The sequence below is a fragment of the Gymnoscopelus braueri genome, assembly GCF_963280865.1.
Source record: "Gymnoscopelus braueri genome assembly, chromosome: 8".
NCBI classification, from domain to species: domain Eukaryota; kingdom Metazoa; phylum Chordata; class Actinopteri; order Myctophiformes; family Myctophidae; genus Gymnoscopelus; species Gymnoscopelus braueri.
This window is the reverse complement of record NC_137609.1, coordinates 30,676,716-30,698,151: the sequence shown is the minus strand read 5'-3', so window position 1 is coordinate 30,698,151 and position 21,436 is coordinate 30,676,716. Positions and strand designations below refer to the sequence as shown.

The 21,436-nt window shown below is 42.4% G+C and overlaps 1 protein-coding gene across 1 annotated transcript in view; it reads left to right on the top strand.

Moving 5' to 3' along the window:
• Nucleotides 1-5,770: 5,770 nt before the first annotated feature.
• The window catches only part of fstl4 (follistatin-like 4), a gene marked incomplete at both ends in the record, with an annotated part of 288,121 nt that continues 272,455 nt past the window's right edge, over nucleotides 5,771-21,436 (top strand). The window contains one exon of the mRNA XM_080435198.1: nucleotides 5,771-5,923. Coding sequence (XP_080291324.1) covers nucleotides 5,771-5,923 — 153 coding nt within the window. The remainder of the gene's footprint in view (nucleotides 5,924-21,436) is intronic.

Genomic DNA, 21,436 nt, shown 5'->3' with positions numbered 1-21,436 from the left:
CTGTGGCTTAATTTGTTTCTCTCTTCATGGCCATGTACAGTATCATAAGCAACTGTGTGTGTGACGGTGATGCATTACTTTGTGCGTGCGTGCCTTGCTGTGGTCTGGAAAGGTGTGGTTTGTCAGCACATTAAGACATTGATTGGCAGATCTGATTCGGTGTTTAATATCACAAAGGGGAGCTGTGTTCTATGATGGTGCATTAGCCTCAGGCTATAGCAAGCTGAATTGTGTTACCACTTCCTTGACGAGCTACAGTAATGTTTACACAGACGGGCCTTCTAGGATTTCACAGTGGTTTCCTGTTATGACCCCAATACAATAAATGTTTGATTTTGTGGTTGAACATAAATAGAATGAGGCCAGCACACGTTCTGTCCTTCAGGTATTTAATACGTCATTCTCTTCATGTTGAACCTTTTTGAGCCGTGCACTAGGCAGTTTTGTTGTATCGTTCTTTTTTTCAATCACAAGTCTGTGATGTTGTCTATGATTAGACTAATGACTGTAAATAATGGAAATTGTTATTCAAAGGTTACTTTTCCAATGGCAGTTGGCAGCTTGTTTTGCTGTGAGAACTATAACGACAACAGCTGGGAATGTTATATCTATAGTTATAGTGCTTGGTGTGCACTGCCCAACAATCTCTTTTTTATTTTGTTTGGGCTTTTATGCCTTTATTTGGACAGGACAGTAGGCTGACAGGAAATGGGGAGAGAGAGATGGGGCCGAGACATACAGCAAAGGTCGTCGGGAATGGGAGTCGAACCCGCGACACGCTGTCATGCTTGATTACCAGCTTATGTGGTATGCGCCTGGACTGCTAGGCCAGCGGACGCCCAACAATCTCTTTTTTTTAAAGATTATTTTGGGGGATTTCTGGGCAGTAAAGCTCCTCGGGTTGGATTCCAACCGGGGTCAGTTGCGAGAATGACAATGGCCTTTTAGCTTTGTGCGAGTGTCGAACGACGGGTCACACTATGTGTCTCACAATGTTCCGAGTTTTTAGCATTCATACTGTCTGTGACTCACCACAGCGTCGCCACAAAATGTAAACAAGGATGTGGATTTAGTCCTGTGCATCTCTGTGGTAACAGAGTACATGAGAGTACATGACACATTTTTTAAGTAGTCTGCGACCTTTCATTTTGCCAGTGGTATGACACCCTCTGCAAAGGTCCTCACACTTTTTGGTAATTTTTTGGCGTCACTTTTGTTGTGCAGCATGTCGTTCAACAGGTGTGACATGTGGAAAGCACTCTTTTGACTCTGTGAGCCACCAGGGTAGCCCCAGAATTGGTCTCTTTGTGCTCCCTTGCAGACACGTGCCTGTGTGCAAGCTTACATGTGTAAGTCGGCTTCTTGCCTTTTCATCCATGAATGTATGGCCTTCTTCATTAAAAGTGTATGTGGCTATTTACACGTAATGGGCCATATTTCAAACACTCTGTATTCAGGTTGAAATGACTGCACTGTATGTGGAAATGTGGATATACAAAGCAAATACAGTAAGTGAGGTTCACACATACACCTGTGCTGTTTGAGGAACCATTGAGCAAACCATTAACCCCCAACTGCTCTATTTGAGTGTGTTAGTGTCCCACTGTTCCCCACTAAAGGTGAGGAAATATAATTGCCTGTGGGAGCTATACCTACAGCTACAGCTTTGTGTAATAGTACACACTCACAGTCACATCCATACAGTACACATGGCTCCAAATGGACCCATTTGTATGGATCCATTTGTCTGTTAAATTGTATGAAGGTGCGGTTGAATTAGAGCGTGTGTACTGATCAAGGCCATGTCCACACTAATCTGGATACAGATTGAAAACGCATCTTTTTCCTCCCCATTTAAGCTGGACGTTTTAGACTACCAAGAACATCTTTTCACAAAAGGTCAGTCTCTCCTAAGTGGACGGATTTGAAAACGCTGACGGTCTCACATTGTAAATGGTAAAATGGTAAATGGTGCATTTATATAGCGCTTTACATAGATTGTGCATTATATTCACCCATTCACACACCGATGGCAGAGGAAACCATGCAAGGCACCAACCTGCTCATCGGGAGAAATTAGGGGTTCAGCGTCTTGCGATACTGACTCTGGGGGAGCCCCCCAGCCCGGGATCCAACTGGGACCCTTGCGGTTTCTAGTTCACTCTACCCGGCCACTCTACCCCTGAGCCACTGCCACCCCATTGTAGCACGAACAGAGAAAACAGAGCATTTCCAAAACGCTTCCAAAAAATAAGCTGGAGTAGTCAAACATCGAAAATGGTGGACTAATTCATTTTAATGTTGTTCTCTCTACTCTGATGTTGTTCTCTCTACTTCTGAGAAGTGGATGTCAGATTTGCCACGGTAACCAGAGCACAGCTTGTTGGAATTGGCATAAAGCTGCTGGCTTACTTTCCCTGTGCAGGCCCACTAGAAGATAATTTAGAGAGAGTATGTTTTGCCCCCTGTCTGTCCGTCCGTCCGTGTGTGTGTGTGTGTGTGTCCTGTCTGGCCGTTAGCAGCTAATCTCCGGAACCGTTGGCCCGGTCGCTGCAAAACTGTGCACATCCACTCCCTGGATGCCAATTCAGAACCTCTGCCCCAAATTTTTCACATGGGCCTGTCATAGCGCCACCAGGAGGCCGATCCAAAACAAATCGGTATACAGTATCTCTATAGTCATGTGAGCAACACGGATCTGTCCGATTTTCCATATTCCATCCTGATTGGCTAAGATTGGCTTCCAAAGTTTGCAGGATTGGTTTGTTTTGAACAAAATGCCTCAAATCATGAACGCAGCATGCGATTTCCGTGAAATTTTCCACGTAGATTCCCACTTGGCCCAGGAAGAAATGCCACTTGATAACGTTCACGTCAGCCTCATGGTGGCGCTATAACAGGCCGATTCACGTTTTTACCTATAACTTCACCGATCTGCGTGAAACTTTGCACGCACACTCCCTAGAGGCCAAGGAAAAACCTTTGCCCTGCATTTTTCACATCTGCCTGTTAGAGCACCACCAGGTGGCTGACTTTTGTAAAACAAATGTTTGCCTCTTACTCCTTCAGATTATGTCCAAAAAACACACAAATCGGTACACAGTATCTCTATAGTCATGTGATCAAGATGGATTTGTCCCATATTTCATATTCCATCCTACTTGCCTAACATTGGCTTTCAAAGTTTGCAGAATAGGTCAGTTTTGAACAAAATTCCTCACATCATCAACGCAGTGTGCAATTTACGTGAAATTTTGTACGCACATTCCCACTAGGCCGAGGAAGAAATGCCCCCCTTTTCACATTGGCCTGTTATAGTGCCACCAAGCAGGTCTAATTTAGCAAACCGCATTTTTGGAACAAAATCATGAATGCAGTGTCCGATTGCTGTGAAAGGCCTAATAAGAAATGGCACCCTTTTCACATTGCCCTATTATAGTGCCACCAGGAGGCCATAATAACCTACCTGACCTGGCGGAGACTTGTGCTCCGAGGAGCACTTTTTCTAGTTATTTTCTCTCTCTTTTTCTTTTCTTTTTTACAGCATTAGGCAGGCCTATCCTCTGGCATCTGGCATTTTGTTTTATAATGCAATTTTTCATTTCAAGGACCATAACTTAGACCCTCCAGAAAAACGCGGGCAAAAATCCTTGATTATGCGGGCTAAAACTTTTTCAAATTTATTATAAGTAGGCTATTTGACCGCAGACCCCCATTTGAAAATGTTTTGCCAGGGTCCCCCAGAAGAGAAGATTTATGTTGCAAAAATGCAATCATTATGTTCAAATTATAAATAAAATAGACAAGAAAGGACTATTTCCTCCAGCGGAGGGACTCTACCTGATAACTACTTGAGGAGGCGGAGCAATATAGGGACCTAGGCTAGGCTACTTGTCTGAGGACCAGAGAACTCCTCTTTTAAAAATATAATGTCCTGTGACTGAATGTGTGAATTCATGCAACCTTGAGACCCGTCAGGACCAGTGGTTTTCAGTGTCAAGAGGTGGGTTTAAGAGTTTGGTTTTCTTCAAGTAAGCCTGCATTTACATTAACCTTTGGTGTAGAAGGCAGTAATAATAGGCTATTATTTTTTTTATTTGACTTAAAAAATGTTTCGCTGGACGCCACGTCCTCCCGCTGTAACAGGTGGGAGTCATGTCGCTTAATTATTTGCTCGAGTAAAGTTACTAGGAATTAACATACATTTGATAAAGGATAATTGTTTATAATGCGGGCCTATGCCACTCAAAGCTCACTGAGCTGCGCGCGTGCGGGCGCGTGTGTGTGTCTGTGTTGCGTGGTGTGTGTGCAGTGCGCACTCTTCAGTGACGAGGCGACAGGACGCGTGAGTGAACTATTGACTGTAGGGGGCGGGGCTGTTTAAGAATGACATTTTGTCTGTTTTCTAATGCGTGATGATAAGCCTAAATTATTCTTTTATGATGACTCATTAAGGATCAGCTTGTAGGCTGGCTAGGGCTGGTCGCGGTAGGCTACTGTGCGCACGTGCGGAGACGACGACGAAGTGAGAAGATGATGATGTGTGTGTGTGTGTGTGTGTGTGTGTGTGTGTGTGTGTGTGTGTGTGTGGGGGGGGGGGGGGGGTTTACCTGACATGACATGCCCAAAATAGAGATGCCAAGTTGAAAGTCAATGTATGATTGCACTTGCAGACTTAAAAACACATATCTGCTGTATAACATGTGTCACATGTCATGTAGATGGACGGGCATGGATTGAGTCGAGATGCACTCAGTGTTGATCTGAAATCAGATAATCTCAAAAGAAAGTTCAAAGTTGGGACAAATATGCATAAAAATAACTGAATTTTGTTAAATGTGAACACTAGGGGGTGGTAATTGCCATCCTCTGAGACTCCAAAATGATGCCCCCTGAGTGCAATGGATCTTTGGTAGAGGTTTGGGTTGTGTAGTTACCTTGCCATGATGCAACTGCAAAGGTGGGTGAGAAATAAAATAGTTGCTCCGCTGTTAATTAAGGTTCTGTTCCATTTAGTGTAGCAGAGCCTTTCCAGTGAGCCAACATGCACAATAGCAGCACCCTAGGACTGTTTGCCCTGAATGGAAAGCAACCTTAATTAGTTTCATTGTTAACGCCTGTGTTTACCCTACGCTTTCATGTAAAAAATTGGCGGCTGTGAAAAGGTCTACTGCTGTTTCACTCACAAAACTAGCCTCAGAAACCCATGCTTTTTTTTTGTTACTCACAAACTGCTCACCTTGTAACCTGCTATCCACAGTTACAGATTGCACAGCGAAGCCACAATGTTATTATGAGACTGTCTTCTTATTGTTTTGGTGTTTCGATGTGTGGGCGCTGAATTTGTAGAAAAATATGTAGTGTGGGCGAGGAAGGAGAAAATTGAGTTTTGAAATTCATCCGGATTAGTGTGGACACTGGACATGGCTCAAGGTTTCTCTCGATGAACAAAGGTTAACCACTTTTTAAACCCTATATACTTCGTTGACTGGGATCCACCAGGGGGGTCTATCCTTGTCCCCCCCCCTACACAAAATCTCTTTGCCAAAAATAGATGATCTACGAGCTCACAGCTTGACACATTTTGATGCGCTGTGAGCTTGTAGATCGTCTCTTTCCGCAGAATGTTCACCCCCCCCAGAACAGGGACGCTGGGGTTCTTGTGGTTAAAACAAACAAACCGCCTCTAAATAAGAGTTGAGTTGATAATGTTCACCCTGGTGGAGTTGTTGTATAATTGTGCTTTATTGTTCCATCCAGGTAGACGCTGATGGGCAGCCTGGGTGTTTGGGCTGCGGCTGGAGCCATTCTGCTGGTGACCTCCGTGTGCTGGAGGGCCGAGGGCCACAAGAGCCGTGGGAGAGACAGGATGGATGCAGCCAGCACACAACACATCAGCTCCACACAGGAACCACACTCAATGGTAACACACACGTACACACATGCACACACTCACCAAGGTTATAGTTCTTTCTCATTTTTTTCAATTTCAATTTATTTTTAATACGTTTTTAAAATGGATTAACTAGTTTAGTTTTGTGAAAGGCTTAGTTTATGTGTCGTTTTATTGGTATTTTAGTTTCTTTAGTTTGTTGTTGTATTTTGTGGTATTTGTTAGGGATGAGATTAAAAAAAGGTTTTTATAATAGAAACATTATTGTCTAATTAAAAAACATAACACTTAGGCAGTCAAAACTGGCACCGCTAAGAAACAATGGAAGATAGATTTCATATACAGCCAAAAATACTAGCTGAAATGAATTGACAAACATGAAAACTTTTGTTTGTTTTGGTTGACTTGTTTTTGTCAAGCACCATTTTTTATTCTAGTTTTTGTTACTTTGTTAGTTTGAGTTAACTTTAATAATCTTGATACATAAACATGGGTTAGGGTTAGGTGTTTAACTTCCACTCTTCATCATCCATCAATGCGACACTATCTTGTATTCTCCTCATCCCCTCATTCCCTCTGGCACATCTCTCTCTTTCCCTTTCCTTCCTCTCAGCTCATTTACTCCACACACAGAGATTAATTGTGCATTTTACACAAAGCGAGTGCAGTTAACAGATTTTGAGGTATCCTAGAGTGAATGTAGCCTGGTAAACACCCCCTCCCTCCGGAAATCTCATGCATTGCATTGCATTTGGTTTCAGGAAGGAGGGTCTGGGATTGCTCACAGAGTAAAGCTGCCCGAACCGCTGCGCATACGAACCAATCAGCGGCTGCTAGGGGCGGGATCATCCAATCACCTGCCTAGTAACTTGAAAAAATGAAACTCCGTCTGTCATCGATTCTGCGCCCGAAGTCTCAGATGCAAGTACGCTGTGAAACAAAATGTGTGTCGCAAGCTTCTTCCATTTGACGGAGTGAGGTTAGAGTGAATGTGCAAAATAAAGGAAACAAACGTTGCTTTTTAGAGAACACAGGTCATAGGGTGGCATAGTTACCATTCAGTCTGAGGCAGGGATCTCTCTCTCTCTCTCTCTCTGTCTCTCTCTCTGTCTCTCACTCATTTGTCTTCTGCAGGGCAGGAATTTAGCTGACAGGAAAGAAGAGAGAGACAGCCAGCCAGACAGACAGACAGACAGACACACAGAGATTGAGGGAGCAAGACAGAGAGAGAGAGAGAGAGATACTGTTGTTAGTTTATCAGTTACACAGTAGAATTATTCACGAGTGCATCCCTCTGACACACACACACACACACACACACACACACACACACACACACACACACACACACACTCACTCACACTCACACACAGCCACACAGCCACACACACTTGAAAGTCAATTACTTCTCTGCTGTATGACTTTGAGCGTCCAAATAATGGAAGTTCGTCCCAGCAGCCACTGCTGTGGAGTGGCTGTTTGTTGTACCTTATGCTCATGAGGACAAGAGCTCTTAACGGCATGGATACTGTGTCTGCATGGTGAAAACGTACATATCGTCTCTGTCTGGCAAAAACCTTGTACGTCCAAAACTGTTACTTTTTAAGGAAATGGAAGAACCTGTGTTCCAACGTAGTTACTATTTAAGCTGGACTCACACACATAAGGATCACGCACTACAGGATAATCTTCTAAGATGCTCTTTTCAGATTTTACACGATTTTAGGCATCACACACTTCTATTCAGATTGTCAGGGTTGCCCAAACGCAGAACCTCACATAATTTAATCACACGTGATCTCACACGTGGTAGCAGCAGCAGTAGCTGAAGTAAATAACGAACGGAGACGGTTTAATTTGCAGTGGTCACGGACGGTTGGGATATATACAGGTATGTCTGTGAAGACACGTTATAGACAGTGTTCTTCCCACATGTCTACAAGCCTCAGCTGTCCAACGCACCACCGTTTGTTTGGAACGGTCTCTGTGCTGAAAATCCATTCATTCACTTCACGTCTGTTTCCTTGTTGACTGTCTTCCCGTCGTTCGTGTGCCGTTCCACTCAGACAATAACGATCCAGATAAACGATCCAAATGAAAATTGTCGGGCCGTCCTGTGAGCTACTCTAGGAGGATTAACATTGGATCTCTGAACCGCTCACAGAGGGGATAATGATGCCCGAGATTTGCTCCCGATCTAGGGCTGGGCAGTGTTGATTTTGACACCAAATCTTTATTGAGTTTTAGTCATAGTCTTTTGAATAACATTCCATTTAGTTTTAGTCATATTTTAGTCACCTGAAATGTTTTAATTTAGTCTAGTTTTAGTCCACTAAATATCATAAGATTATAGTCGACTAAATCTACAGTTGATTTAGTCGACTAAAATGGCCGTGATGGCGTCGTAATGGCTGATTTGGTTGCATGCTGAAAATAGCCGATCTACAAGCTCACAACGCGCTGCGAGCTTGTAGATCTGCTATTTTCAGAGCGCAACACCCGAGCGCAACCAAACATAAAACGACTTGTCTTTTAGTTCTACTGGATCTCTTCTCCACTTGACCCTCCCTAACATTTTAGTCTAGTTTTTATTTGTTGACGAAATTGTCAATATATTTAGTCTTAGTTTTAGTCGTAGCCTAGTTTTTATTTAGTTCTTATTTAGTGTTCGTCAGTGAAAAAAGGTAGTAGACGAAAACATTTCGTCATAGTTTTAGTCGACGAAATCAACACTGGGGCTGGGGTACGGAACCCCCCCCCCCCCCCCACCTCCCAAAATTGTGTGTGTGTGTGTGTGTGTGTGTCAGTAAGAGAGTGAAAGTCATTATATTGTTCTTTTCTTAAAAAAAGCTAAAACATTGTACGTTATGCCATTTTTCAGATAATTCTTTTGTGTCTTCTTTATACTTTAGTTGATGGGAACATATTTACTTGTAATTATTTTTGTCACTTAAGCTTGTAGATCCGCAATGTTTGCTATTTGGAGACCATATTAGGGACACCAGGTTAATGTGGTTAAGCATTATATTTAGGCGTAGGCAAACTAGGCATACAACATTTACTGCTTGATGGAGCTTGCACACTGACAGTATGAGCCTTTTTGTGCACATGCACATGCAGAACCACTGCACTTATAATAATAATAGCTTGATTTTTAAAAAATATGTTTTATTAGCATATGCATTCCATACAGTCCATAGGGCTGGACCACACATGGACAAACATGTGACGGGTGTTGTCCCCCTTCAGTAAAAGATGAGCTATTTCTAAAATAAATACAATATTCTAGGTGTTTTAAATTTGAGTTATAGAGGGCAATTATAATGTATCAAGGCACATTTGGCTTATGAGCCAGGGATCCTTTTAACTGATGGAATGGTCAGTGCTCAAAGTGAAACCACATCAAATATAAAACAAGTTTGTCCACAGAGAACTTCTTTGGTTTTGGCAAGCCGAACAAAATTGAACTTCTTCTGAAGTGTGCTGTCCGCTTTACAGCCAATTTGTTTTTAATCTTCCATGTACTTCTATATTTAAGTCTAATTATTTTTAAACCCCAGCCTCTGTTTTTGAGTCCACATGCAATATGGCTTTGAGGGAATAAGTTAAATGCTCTCCTAATATTTAATTTCTGCTATTTCACGGGTGCATTTTTTGAATTAGCTCAGCCAAAGTACTTTAGCTAATTCATTTGGGCTTTCATGACTTACTCAAGAAACTTTTGTTCTATCAAGCTTAAACATCGTCCTTAAAAACCCTCTAGACTTCGTAAACTGGACCTGAGTTGACTGTACTTGGACAGCTTTTTTCCATTTACACTAAATCTCTGTGCCAAAAATAGCCGTTCTACAAACTCACAACGTGCCGCAATGCGACACATTGTGAGCTTGTAGATTGGCTTGTAGAACGTTCCCCGAATGCTTGGGTTCAAGTGGTTAACACGTGTTTACGACATAACAGAAGGCACAGGTTAGGTTCTAACAAATATAGGATGACTTGTCTGTTTGCATCACGAAAGAATACAGACACAGCTCGCTAGCACACACACACACACACACACACACACACACACACACACACACACACACACACACACACACACACACACACACACACACACACACACACACACACACACACACACACACACACACGCCGCTCAGCCCTGTGGTCCCCCCAATTCTTTGTGAAATGAAGCATGCATCCCCTGGTCTGTTCTAGGTCTGACTCACTTTGGGCTCTGCCAGTTTGGCAGCTGGCTTCACAATGTCATTTTGCCCCAGTGGTTCTGTCCCCTTACATCCCTTAACGCAAAAAACACAGTCCCAGGCATCCCCCCGTCTATCCAGCCAGAACGGGGAGCTAAGAAGCTGTCAATTGGCAGCAGACTTTAAAGTCGACCCTCTGGGTGAATTGGATCACGTAATTATGTGGCATGCGTCGAGGAAAGCTTCAGGAACTAATAACCGGTGCCAGCTATTTTTTTTCCTTTTCTTTTTTTCTTTCATGCCTAAATTGTGAGTTGACAAATCCCACAGTGCGTGTGCCTTGGTGCTGTGGTGCTCACAGCATCTGAGGAGAGGCTGTGATGCCAGTTAGTACTTAGTTCATTACCAACGTTGTGTTGTGACGCGTTGTGAACTTGTAGATCTGCTATTTGTTGGCATAGAGATTTGGTGTGGGAAATACTAGTTGTGAGCTTGTAGATCGGCTATTTTCAACAAAGTTAGACACATTTTGAAATACATTGTGAAATGCGACATTCATAATGAGCAGATAATAGTATATCGCCAAAAATGTTATTTTCATTTTTTACTCAAGTAACATTTTTAATACAGGACTTTTACTTGTAACTATATTGCTACTTTTACTTAAAAAACAGAATACTTCTTCCAACACTGCTCCCTTGTCGCTGGGACCAGTGGAGATCAGTTTGAACGAAAGACGAACAAGCAGCACCAGTGAAACAAACTTGAAGTAAACAGAGCACAGACAAGAATTCTGGAGCTCCGTGTCCGTGTCAGCCAAGTTGAGTTGTTTACCTCCAGAAAAGTTGACTGAAAATAGTCTGACGGAGGCCAATTCAGGCCAACCAACCTCTAATGCCTCCCACACTTGAGCTTGTCAAACTCCCTGAAATTCAAGAATTCTATGCTTCCAGGGTTTGTGCAAGATTTTACACGAGTCCACAGGGGGCCTGATTTTGGCAACAGTTTGAAAACAGTTGAAGGGGTTTGCAATGGTTATATAAAGGGATGGATTTTTTTTCCTTTGTTATGTGTGTGTCTATTGTCCACATGGTATGAAAGCAATCACAAACCAGTCTGGCAGATCTCTGTTTACTTAACTATACAGTCATGTCACCTTGGTAACACTAAAGCAGTGGTTCTCAAACGTCTTTCATGTCATGTATTTGGACGTGACCCCCATCAGAAAATATTTTGTGCCATACAAGATCTGTGTTGTTAAAATGTTTCAAAAAATACTCCAAACTTTTCACACAACTCACATTGTGTCGAAGCGGCTTTTTTCAAATAGCTGATGTATATAGGTTTAAAGTGGTTAAACTGATTTTGATGCCATATTAACACATTTTGCTGTGGACCCCCCTGGAACCCCCTCAAGGACCCCTGGTAGTCCCCGGACTCCAATTTGAGAACCACCGCACTAAAGAAAACCTTTCAGACTTACGTCACACTTTACACACTTGATTTACAGTGACTGTTTAAAAGCCACTATGCATTGAACAGAATGACTGTTGCTGTGGTGTAATTACGGGTTCAATGGTGTTTTTTGTCACATACACCCAATACTGCTGGTACTTTATTGCAGTAAAATGATTATACTTCAAGTTTCATCAAGGCACACCTGTATCCATTTAATCCGTGCAGAATAGCCTCTATAATGTATTATATCACTCTGTAAATGTTTATTTTTGGGCGGTGTAGCCGCCCTTATAAGTGGGGTTGGGACACCTCATTAGTATTAGTTTCCTGCACTGTGATTGGCCCATTAGTAGACCCCTAGCTGTACTGTGATTGGCTGACTCTATTGGCTGACTCTATTCAGCACTGTGATTGGCTAGCGAGACACATGATGACATTAATAACCTATAAATAGGATTATGCACTTCCAAAATGTTATGTTTTTGGAAGTGAGCTTCCATCACTATGATGACCACTGTGATGACCACACCGCCCACTTCACACTGGGTGTGATTCTTTTAATTACTAATACTAAATAAAAAGCCCTTAGTCTTATTGCATACTTTGACAAAACGTTCAAAAACAGCTAAAATAGCCTGTCTACAAGCTCACATTGCATCGCGACATTCCAAACTAGTCTCAAAATAGGTATGCCAGGTTTTTTTGTCGGGCAGAAACCAGCTATGTCCAAAATGTTAACTTTTCAGGAATAATAAAACATGTTTTTAGAACAACACAATACTCCCTCATCAAAGTCTGTATGGTGACTTTATACATGGTCAGATACTTGAATGTGTCCTTATATCATCATCACTTTACCCAAATACAGCTCAAGTGGAGTTAGGAGGTTTTTGACCATTAATGTGGAGATGGGGTTTTTCTCCATCTGACTTCGTCATTCTAATCAATGGGGGACAAACCACCTAACTCCACACGTTGGAGTTAGGTGTTTGAGGACCCAATGGAGTTAGGTTTAGTCAGAAGCGCTTTTTTAATACTTTTCATTTGTTCAATATTTGTAAAACCCACACACAGATGTAAAGGGTGTTCAATAGATAGATGTCAGGTGACAAGAAGGTCAGTTGGCTCTCATGCATTGAAGGAGGCATGAGCTCGGCCCTGGCCTCACTAGGTTGGCAGAGGGAAGGTAGTGCCCAGGATTACATAGACAATTGGCACTGGGTGTAAAAAATAGGGTTACAAAATCGTGGGATTAAAAATAAATAAAATAAAATAAAAAAATAGATAGATACATTATTATTTTTTAGCTGGTTTCTGACTGACAGTGACGATATAATATATTGCAATAATGATGTCACAAAATCCCAAAGTGGATCATCTCTCTAGTGAGCACTCCATTGTCGCTTCCAGTCATCCCGGTTCTCCATACCTCTGCCTTGCTCGTTGGTGCTTTGTGCTCCTGCATCTTTCTTGAGTACATCCATGTATGTTAATGTGGATCGGCCTCGTGACCGACTCCCGTGTGTTTTGTTCCCACAGCACCAATTTGCTGGCTGGCAGTCTTCAGCTGTTTGTGAACATTGATCATGCTCCAAAAGTTTATAATGTATTCACCATAGTATGTAACGTTTCGAGCCTCAGACAATGGAAATGGCAAAAAACACACCTCCATTGTTAGATTTTGACTTCTGCCCTGCATGCATCTGGCACTTTATAGTGTGGACGTACATGCGTTCTCGCTTGTTTATAAAATCCCAAAGCACACCTGGAATCGTCTCACGGCACACCAGCATGCTTGGCAGCACAACTGGCAAGATATAAATGAGTTGGTTAATTAAAATGTTGATACTGCATTGTTTACGTAAGTAATCTTTTCATTGTAACCTCAGAGTACAGCAGAGTGACACATACAGCTGTAAAACCTGGTAAATAGCCTGTTGTAAAACAATCTATCATATTGTCTACCAAAATGCATGCGGTTTTAACATAATTGAGCACTGTGTGTTCCACGTTTCAATTCAACTGTCCAGTGTGTGGCCCTTCACTCACGTTATCGAAGTCAGTATGGCCCTCTGGTAAGAAATTCTGCCCACCCCTGGTCTAAAGGCAATGAAAACTACAGTGAGAAAGGGTGGTAAATAACAAAAACCCATACACAGTGAAGGCAGATGGGGAAGAGACAGGGGTGAGATAAGAATGAAAGATTGGGGGGGGGGGAATCGAATGTGTGAAATTGGTCATTGGCAGCGAGTTGAATGTTCCTATAATGGCAGATGAAGCAGATAGCAACAAAGTTATTTCATAACCAATCTTCATCTCTGTTGAAGCTTCAGACCTGAAAAACAAAATACCACGACGTGTTTATTTTGACACCCACAGTGTGTCTGCACTAAGCATGAATGCTGTATAAAACAAAAAGAAAAGAAAAGAATTGGATATTTTATTTTCAACTCATTATGGTCAAGGGGTGAAGACTGTTGCTGTCGCATTAGAGAACACTTGAGTTGTTATGACAGACAGAAGTAATGTGAAGAGTTATTTGCACAGAAAAGTCTTTGGTTATTTCTAATCCACTTACTAATACCAAACAAACATAATATTATTATTTGTACTAAATGAATCAGTGAACCATCCCCATGACACCACCTTGATGAATCTGTTGTTTGTTACGTTTTAGGCCACTACTGTAAGAATAAAACAAAATAATTCATTTTATTATTATCACATTTGGAGGTGATATGAATAGGGGCTGGATATGAATAGGTGCTGGTTATCATATGTCATTAGCCATAGAAAATCCTCTCCACCTACCCTGCTTTGCCCTTCTGTGTGGGAGAGATTAGCACATTAATTTGGAAGGAGTCATTTTATTTTTTCTCTCAGAAACTCCTTTTGTCTCTTGGAACTACAGAAGCATAATAACAACGGTTATCAGTTTCAGCCCGAGCCCGACGGGGCCAGAAAAAGCCTGTCGGGTAGGGCTGGGTTCGGGCCAACGATTTATGGTAGTGTCGGGCTGCATAAAAGAAATACAAACGCAAGTGCACTTGAGCATGAGAAGCAGCTCACAACAACACATAATGTAAAGCCATAAACGGTGTCTGGCATGAGAAGTTGATTAGATGTGACATCAAGCATCATGTGGTCAGAACCTTAGATCTCTTTCTCACTCACTCACTCACTCACTCACACACACACACACACACACACACACACACACACACACACACACACACACACACACACACACACACACACACACACACACACACACACACACACACACACACACACACACACACACACACACACACACACACACACACACACACACAAACACCTTCAGCCCCAAACATTGGGGCAGTATACAGGTCATTCCCTACATGTTTCATGACAGTCTGACCTTACATTCTTAGGTCATCTTGCTAACTAACACACACACACACACACACACACACACACACACACACACACACACACACACACACACACACACACACACACACACACACACACACACACACACACACACACACACACACACACACACACACACACACACACACACACACACACACACACACACACACACACACACACACACACACACACACAGGATCGATATCACTGACAACACCTTGCCAGTGGTATGGTTTCTGTCCGATGGCAACAAAATGTATAAAGAATATAGGTAGGTGAGCCCTTCTTTGCCTAATAATGTAGTATGTGAATACACAGATAGATAGACTGAGCTTATCGCGGCGTGCCACTGTCGGGGTATTAAAATGGAATAGGATTGGCTCTCCTGGCACTCTCCCTGCCCTCATCTGCCCCCCCCCCCTCCTCTTCAAGCATTATGGATATTTTACAGACTGGGTCAAAAGTATCAACACACTCCTCCTTATCAAAGTCTGAGGGAGGCTACCGCCTTTGTCATTTAGCAAATAATATACTGAAGCGGCGGAAGCTGACTTGGCATGCAGACAGCTAATTCCACATGAGGGTTCTTATGTTGACTGGAATTAAAGTGTGTGTGTGTGTGTGTGTGTGTGTGGGTGGGGGTGGGGAGGGGGTGGGGGGCGGGGGGGGGGGGCGGGGGGGTTACAAAACATATGGGTGCTTGAATTAAGAGTGCCTACACAGCAACCCCTTATAGAGAAGGCGGGGGGTGGAGTGGACATATTCAGCCAACATCCCATAATATCAGACACAGCTTGGCTTGGAATTGCCCTGCTGTTCTAACTGCATTTCCACTAAATGCGTTCAGTCTGTAGCAGCAGCGATGTTAGACCCCTTTATTTAGTCAGTGTGCTTAAATGGGTGCCAAGATGGAGGCCTATAGCTCTCAAGAAAATGTGTTTGTGGAAATGTACCACTGGGCTAGAGCAGTTTTAGACTGCAGAGTATGATATACAGTGGAGTCTGTACAGTTAAATACAGTTGTCACTGCATGTGGCATGGCGATAAGTGTACCTGAATGAATGCTACTGCAACAAAACCATTTTAATTATGTTTGGCTCTCTGATCAAAACGGTACAATGATTGAATACACCTTAACAATGGGTGGCCTCAATAGTAAAACTAGCTGTAACTTTTAACTCAACTTAGAATAGCAGGCCAGAATTATTTCTCCATTATTTGGCGCCCATGGATGGAAGGCATGAAATAAAATTATAAAAGGAAGTCATTGGGATATTTTCCATATAATTGCATATAACTGGAGAATGGCCTCCACTCTTTTTGGTGACAAAACAGCCTTGGCTCATGCGCCACTCTTGGCGCCAACATTTTCACTTCCACACACAATACCTCAAAATGTCATGGGCACCGGCAGAGCGAGGTGGTGGCTTCTTGGGCTGCAGCCCTGAATGTTTTCTAAAATGCCCCAAAATCTTGTAGGTTTTTTAAAATATCTTCAACTTTGTGTCATTTCACTCAGTCTCTCTGGATGGACCCGGCATCTTTTTGCAGTAATACTCCTCACCAGCTCAGTGGCCTTGTGGTTAGAGTGTCTGCCCTTGAGAGTGGGAGGTCGGGGTTCGATCTCTGGTCGGGTCATACCAAAGATTATAAAAATGGGTCCCACTGCCTCCCTGCCCTGCTTGGTACTCAAGCAGGGAGTAGGGTTGGAGTGGGGGTAAGTCCCTGCGACATGCTAGCATCATGTCCAGGGGCTGTACTCGTACATCAAGCTGCCTCACACTACAGAAACAGGAGATAGGCCCTATGGGCCACAGGGCTTGGCAAGGCTTACTTACACTCCTAATAGTGAGAGGGAGCAATACGCCACCAGGCATCCACCCTGCAGGCCCTGCTGAAAAGAATGTGTCATGTGACCTCAGTGAACAAGCTTGCAAGATAAGCAGCTAGCATCACGGACATACTGTAAGGCACAGTTTCTCAACCGGTGGTTTATTGCAAGTGGGCCCCCAAATTATTGGCAATAGATTTTGGTATGGCACGTTTTCTTTAAAACCTTGAAAAATATAGTTTTAATTGTGATAAGGATCTTTTAAAGTGTAGTGTATTGATTGATCATTAAAATAAACTTGCTCTGAAAATGCACGCGGCCCGAGGACCCGAGGGAGTGATGCGCTGAGTGAAAGTCGGTCGGATCTGAGGATCTCCAGAAACAAGACCAGGAGACCTGGTTCTGCCAGACCCAGAATAAGTACTTTATAAGATCAGAGCACTACGTCACGGCTAAGCCGGACTTCACATGACGTGTCAGCCTGTGTCCCTTTTCAGAGGTCCCTTCTATGCCCATGTATGGACGAAAGGGGGGACTGAATGGCCGGACTTCACTTGACGTGTGTGCAGAGGAACAATTCCGACATCCCCATATATGGACGAAAGAGGGACAAAAGATGGACAGACATTTATCCCCATATATGGACGAAACAGGGACAAAGCCTCATGTAGGCCGACCCTCTGGGTCTGGCAACAAATACTGATAAATCCGTTAATCAACATTATATGGAGTATCCAGATGTCATCAATATAATGTCATAGGTAGTGATGTCATAGTCTGGCCTGGACTTCACATTTGGACATGCCTGACATGAACTCCATATATGGGCTTAAAAGGGACAGACAGACAGATACAGTAATCCCCATATATGGACATAAAAGGGACACAAGCGGACAGATAGAGATCTCCATGGGCATAAAAGCGAGACAAGCAGACAAATACTCTGACAGCAGGTACAACGAGTACAACTGGTATTGCATAACCGGAGGGACATGTGTTCCCAACGGTCATCGTTTCTGACTTGCATCGTTCCAGAGTAGTTACATTTAGGCTATTGTGTTCCAGGCAGAACAGCAGCCACCTAAAAAATTGTGTCTGCAACCCAATGCTCGTAGACCATGTCAACTCCTAGATCAGCCTGGTTGTATTGCGATGGATTTGTTGAGTACATTCATGCTCCACGCAGGATGAGCCCTAGCCATGTGTGTGAGCCCCTTTCACTTACTCGACTTAAGCCCTTTGCTCCTCCAGAGACCACAGGCCATTGACAAATGTCCTCCACTTAACACGGTTCTTTTGTGTAAGTTGGCTGTTCTCCCCAGTTTAGCCCACTCTCGGAAATGTCTGCCTTAACACTTCTCCAGCTGTTCCTTGTAAGACCTTGTTCCCTTGTTCCTCTTTCCTTTTTATTTCCTTGTCACAAATAACTGATACAAAATAATAATAAAAAATCTTTCTTTTTAGCTCAGATTAAGCGTGTAAGAACTTCAATGAACGTCAATGTCGGTCGATTCAACCGACCGGTTGGGTGAAGCTGGTGTTGCGTTAATAGTCTTTAAGCTGTTTTTACAGCATTGCCCTGCATGAGTCTAGCCTTCTGTTATTCACATTACATCTTTTATAGTTTTTGAAATATTTCATTTAATTATGGAATTTAATAGGGCTCTGATCAGGTGCAACCTTGCCCAGATTTGGAATCATACGTCATGGAAATAGATATGTCGCAGCGACTGATGTCATAATTTACTGACGTCACAGGTGGCCATGGAGTCAGGCTGAGAGAGTCATATTCCCAGTCTTCTTTTCTTAAACATAAAAAGGTGACACTGTTGTGATGCATTGTAATGCATCACAACACTCCAACTGTGGTTAACGACATACAATAACCATTAAAATTGCAATAAGGCTGTGTATTTTACTTCCTGATGAGACATTTTATTTACCAGTTATGAGACCTTGTATTGGCTAATACACTGTAATATATATACAGTATATAATGCATTGTCTAGTAGTGTAAATCTTTGTACATCTCTAGGGTAAATGCCTTGTTTGATCATTTGTTTCTCACCTTTTTATGCTCGTATTGGTCTGGGGAAGCAAGTCAACTGTAGCGCCCAAGAAGATACAGAGACAGTTTGTGCTCTTGTCATGATGAGGACGTATGTCTGCAATTATAACAACCAGATGGCAGTGAAAAAGAGGCGGTGGGGGAGGGAGGGAGGGAGGGAGAGAGAGTTGGGGAGAGAGGGGTGGGGGCGGACATTGAAGAGAATGCTTTCAAAGTACAGGATATAAAATAATGAGAAAGAGAGCGAGAGAGGGATTGACAAGAGGCCATGTTGTGTGCGGGAACGCATCTGTGTCATTTTAAGATTTCTTTGGCTATTCAAAAATGGCAGATATACAAGCTCATAACGCGGCACAGAGTGCCGCGTTATGAGCTTGTAGATCTGCTATTTTTGAAAAATCTTGAAAATTGGTGCAAATCTTTGAATATATATTTTTTAAAGCGAACATTTGTAACTCAAATCTTTGCTTCTGGGGGGTCCCTGGAACTATATATTTTGAGATGGTGGACAGCGGCCAAATACATGTCATTTTGGGGGTCCTTGATATGAAAAAGTTTGAGCACCACTGATATAGCAACATACGTTTTTCAGAAACCAGTTAGGATTTAGAAGACATTTGTAGATGCGTTCCCGGATTGAATGGGTTAAACACTGAAATATGTATTTTTTTATAGGACCTTTCGTCTCTGTCAGGTGGAAACGTCCAAAACTGCTATACTTTTCAGGATTCAAAATCCAAAAATAGCAAAACAGCAGATCCACAAGCTCAAAATGAGCTTGTGGATCTGCTACTTTTGATACTTTTGATACTTGTGTGACGCTGTAGTAAGATCAAGTAGGGGCATTAATGTACGAAAAAACACCAAAAGTTTAAATAGGGAGATAAGAGATTTCTGCCCGACAGCTACGCTTTGCAGGATGTGAGCCTGAGAGGCCGTCGCACGACGGTGTCGCTCGCTATAAATAGCAGATCTACAAGAAGAGCTGCTGCTTTCAGTGAGCGATGCCGTCGTGACTACTGAGGCTTAAGTCAAGAGGTTTTTTGGAGATATGCAAATTGTTTTTTTTTATCGTTGAGCCTCATTACTCAACCAGATCTGCACCAATGCAAACTGTCACAACACCTCCATTTCTGCTGTGTACTTCTTTTGTCGGAAGAACTGCTCTGTTCCATACCCGACTCCTGTTCTTTTTGTTCAAATATGAGACACATCAAACTGCATAGTGTTTTAATATAGAATAGATAATAATGCGACTGGGGTAGGGGAATTTGGCCGCAGACCCCCATCAGAAAATATTTTATGCCAGGGATCCCCATTCAAGATTTGCGTTGTTAAAATGTTTCACAAATATTTTTTTATTATCTAATTTTACTTGAGGGCCCCCCTGGAACCCCCTCAAGGACGGAGGACCCCTTGGGGTCCCAGAACCCACTTTGAGAACAACTTTTTGTCTTGAACACCTGCCAAGTAAATGTATTAAAACAGGGAATGTGTGTGTTTTTATTCTCACATCGGAGGGTCTTTAACACTGTTCTGCTGTGCCAGTGTTTGTGAATGGGTGATTGTGAAGCACAGTACATTGTAAAGAGCATTTGAGTGGTCAGAAGACCAGAAAAAGCATAAATGTACAGTAAATTCAGTCCATTTAGCCTTCAACCATTTGAGGGTTTCCCGCCCACATGAAGTGGCAAACGATTCCAACTGTGCTTAACCTTTAACCACTTCCAATCTGGCGTCCCTATTTTGGGCATGTCATTATAGGTGACATCAAAAAAATGTATCCACAATTTTGCTGTCGGGCAGAAACCTTGTATCATGTTTAAACTTTTTACGTTTTTGTAAATTAAAGCCCTACTTCGTCATACTACAGTCTACGCTCTACGGTGTCACACAAAGGTAGCAAAAATAAACGATCTACAAGCTGCACAACACATTGTGATGCGACGCATTTTGAATTTATAGATCTAACATTTTGCTATTCTTGTGAAAGTGGTTAAGTGTGGGTGTGTGGATTTTGAATCATTGAATCAATAATAATGTTCACTTGGACAATGATCAGAATTTACTGTAACTTTGGATAAACGTAGTAGGTGAAATCAGTATGTAGCTTATTGATTTAGCTATCAAGACCTTTTTTGTGTGAGAGCCTACATCGGGTGCATTTTATTAAGGTTTTTTGGCCAACCTGAGTAGTCCTTAATTGCTCGCTATACTGCTGCTGTACAATAGCTCCAGTCCCTGGAGTAATTAATTAGCAAATCTAACAGTACCAATATGTAAATGCCCACCTACTGTATTACGCACGCACGCACACACATTCTCAGTCTCTCTCTCACTCTCTAGAAGATTCAGAACTACAGAGTGGAATAATTAGTGGCCTAATACCTGCTGTTACCATACATATAGTTCTTTTTTTTTTATCATAATATAGTATATTTATCATAGTGTTGAGTTAGTATCACTCTGCATTACTAACCTTACACAGTTGGATGAGAGTTGTCATAATGATTTTAATTTCTTTGTGATCAAATTTGTATTGTTTTTTTTTCCATCAG